This window comes from Gloeophyllum trabeum (assembly GCF_000344685.1).
Source record: "Gloeophyllum trabeum ATCC 11539 unplaced genomic scaffold GLOTRscaffold_00209, whole genome shotgun sequence".
In the NCBI taxonomy this organism is placed as follows: domain Eukaryota; kingdom Fungi; phylum Basidiomycota; class Agaricomycetes; order Gloeophyllales; family Gloeophyllaceae; genus Gloeophyllum; species Gloeophyllum trabeum.
The window spans coordinates 1-3,179 of record NW_006920617.1 but is presented as its reverse complement, the minus strand read 5'-3'; the positions used below and the strand labels follow the sequence as shown (position 1 = coordinate 3,179).

The 3,179-nt window shown below is 50.7% G+C and overlaps 2 protein-coding genes across 2 annotated transcripts; both read right to left on the bottom strand.

Annotated features, from left to right (window-relative positions):
• Positions 1 to 776: 776 nt before the first annotated feature.
• Positions 777 to 1,001, bottom strand: GLOTRDRAFT_21448 (uncharacterized protein; the record flags this gene model as incomplete). Its single annotated transcript, XM_007873445.1, has 1 exon — positions 777 to 1,001. A coding segment is annotated over one exon (225 nt), but the record flags the coding sequence as incomplete, so codon positions are not given.
• A 57-nt stretch (positions 1,002 to 1,058) lies between these two features.
• Positions 1,059 to 1,325, bottom strand: GLOTRDRAFT_29158 (uncharacterized protein; the record flags this gene model as incomplete). The annotated part of the gene is made up of 1 exon (XM_007873444.1): positions 1,059 to 1,325. A coding segment is annotated over one exon (267 nt), but the record flags the coding sequence as incomplete, so codon positions are not given.
• Positions 1,326 to 3,179: the final 1,854 nt, after the last annotated feature.

Genomic DNA, 3,179 nt, shown 5'->3' with positions numbered 1-3,179 from the left:
CCTTTCCATCGCCTCGATAGCTTGTTCCAGACGTTCGTATACCCCGGTATCCAGGCGTCTTACTAGGTAGGCCGGGACATCCTGCGTGGTGGTATTGGGCGGTCCGTCAGAGCGTCCGGTGTCAGAGGAGGGGCTGGACAGCGTGCTAGGGCTAGAGGCGTCAGAGGGCATATGGAGCGAATGGAGGCGTGAAATGTTAATACCAGCAGAGTGCGCACACTGTCTCGTGAAGCCAAGCCGGTATATATACTTAGTGGTCGCAGGTATCGGGCATACCTGGCGTATTGCAGCAGAGGATTGGTGAGGCAAGGTGTGAGATGGATAGCGGCTATTCGAGAAGGTTCGGTGCACTAACTTGGGCAACGTCGAAACATGAGTACCCTGATACTTGACGACCGCCTGCAATGTTTTGCACATTATGCGATCGATCAGGTACGTCGGGGGCGCTTCGCTGAGGTAGTGTCATTGTGTTGTCCATCCTGGTTATCCTTGCGCTTGCGGTATGTTGCCCGTGTACGCCCACTGGCAGAGTCATCGTTGTTTCCTGCACCTCCGAAGGAACATCACTCACGGTTCTCGTGCTGACTTCTGTCATTTCAGCTTCACTCACCTTGTATGTATGTCACATTTTGTATACGATCGAGTAGATCATTGAGATCCTGTCCCCGATCTGTCAAGGCCCGATCGTCCCGACCGTCCATTGCCAGCGTGCTGTCTTGACGTATCTGCCGCAGCAGGGCTCTGGCTGATTCAGCTTCGTCATGGGTGCCATGCATCATTGTCGTTTGCAGGCGTAGGATTTCCAAGCGTTGCATCTCTTGTCGCACCTCTTGAGATGGGTGGCAGCGTATCTTCGATTTCGGGAAGTCGCGTAGAATCATAAGGCCTTCGAGCGAAGTCGCTCTTGAAACCATGACATAGGGAGCCTCCGTGCCTCTTGTCCCATGCAGGTCTATGACGAGGTGGGGCAGCGAAAGTCCCTGTGCCTTGTGAGCGGTCATTGCGAATGCGGGTGAAATCGGAACTTGAATCCTCTTGATACGACATTTTTTGCCAGAGTGCGGGTGGGTGAATGTTAAGTCTGTGGAGTCTTGAAGAATTGGAACATGGTGTGGCATCAAGTGTGGCAATGGCCTGTCCGTCGAATCCGAAATTTCGACGATACAAGACTTCAGGTACCTACGGCCGCTTTCGTCCATGAAGAATCTGATTCTCTTGAGGACTCCAGTGCTTCCGTTGACAATGCCACCATCAATGTCAAAGTTCTGGTTGACCAGCACTGGCATTCCGGGGACTAGCGGAATCTTTCCCAGCCGCTGATTCGTTTGGCCTGAGTTGAAGGACTCTAACTTCTCTCGTAATTCAGGATCTGTTACCTGCTTGCCATTGTGGAGGTCTATTGCATAGTACCAATGTAGTTGTCGATTCGTCCTTTCAGCAAATGCCACAGCAGCTTTCTCATTCAGCGCGTCCTTGAGAGCGTTGTCTGTAACTATAATGGGCGCTAGGGTCCATTCTGGGCTGTTGAGGTCCGTATTGGCCCGTGATACGATGCGTGACTGTAGAAGTCTGTAGTCCTCGTCAGTGCACCTGCCGTCTCGTAGTCTGTTCAGGAGGTCAACAAAGCATCTATTTGCACTGCCTGCTTGTCTCATCGCCTGCGTCAATATCACAACTTTTGTGACTGATAACCAGAGCAGCTTCCCAAATATTGCTTTTTGGCCAGCCTTCGTTCCACCTTCCGCGAGTGACCTTGTATCTACGCGGGCGAATAGACGAGTTTGTTTGACAGGCGGTAGCTGCGCAAAATCTCCCGCGAAAATTACATTGATACCTCCAAATGCACTGGTGTTGCCTTTTGCTTCGACTAGGGCATCGTGAATTTCGGCTAGAAATTTACATCCAATCATTGATACTTCGTCAATGAATAGATAATCGACACCTTCCCACATCGCTACGAGGTCACGCTTGGTTCTCGCGAGACTGACATTTGAACCTGCTGAGCGCTGATTAAGTGATAGAACTGCGTGCAACGTTGTGCCACCGATGCTGCGAGCAGCAGCACCAGTGTAGGCTGCTACTCGCAAGCGTCGTGTTTCATTTCGCAGGGCAAAAAAGTCTCGAAGAGCATTCAATACCCTAGATTTACCTGTCCCTCCCGGACCACCAAGGTACATTCTCAGCGGCTCTGCACATTGTCGTGGCTGCTCGCTATGCTCAGCTATAATCCTGAATGCACGTGCTTGCTCAGTATTCAACGTCCACTTTTCAATGATACTGTCAATGCTAACTGAGGAAGGATTGCTACTTGTTGTGCTTTGCGCGAGGGAGCCACCAGCAATACGTGGTACAGATGGTATGCTCACATTATCGATGCGAAACATCTCACCATCTCGGATTACAACCCTTGGTTCATCTGGGTGATTCAGAACATTGGATGCCGTGCCTCGTATGTTACTGTGAGTATCTACTATGCGGTTCTTCCACTCGTCTCGGCGCTGATCGTAAGCCTGCTTCCATTCAGCTTCAAGGTCAGGAGAGTCTGATGCTATGATATCTTCTGCTTCTGCGGATTGGAGTAGACCATCATAGCGCTGGCCAGCGATGTTTGACTCAAACAGGTGTGTTTCTTCGACATGCTTCAAACAGTCATGTACGCTGGACATTGACTGCGTTGCATGGAAGGATGTAGATGACTCAATAGACTCCAGATGCTCAAGGATGTCAGCTTCATCTGTTTCTCCTATGAAATCGTCTTCTGCGTGTGGTGCGTTCATCAACTCTTGGGATATCCGGGACTTACGTGCATGAGAACGTCGGTTAGCAAAGTGGTCATCACGGCTGTCTTTGCATTCGTGCAGGATCTGCATGTTATCCATGACCTTCCTCAGCCTAATTGGACATGTTTCTAGGAATTCATCGAATGCATCCTTCCATGACTGGTGAGGTTTACGCAAGTCACTTGCTGAACGCCATGGCTTGAATAAGATGAGCATAAGCCGACTATGTCGAGGCTGCAGATGGGGACGATCTCGTCGTGGAATACTAGGTCCAATAGGGACAGGCACCCGTCTAGCGCTAGGCCTCCGCAGCTTCAGCATGTGAGTACTGTGCTGCATGTGGGTGGTAAAGAAGGTATCAGATGGCTGCTTGTGGCATGCTGTTGTAAGGGCTGCTTC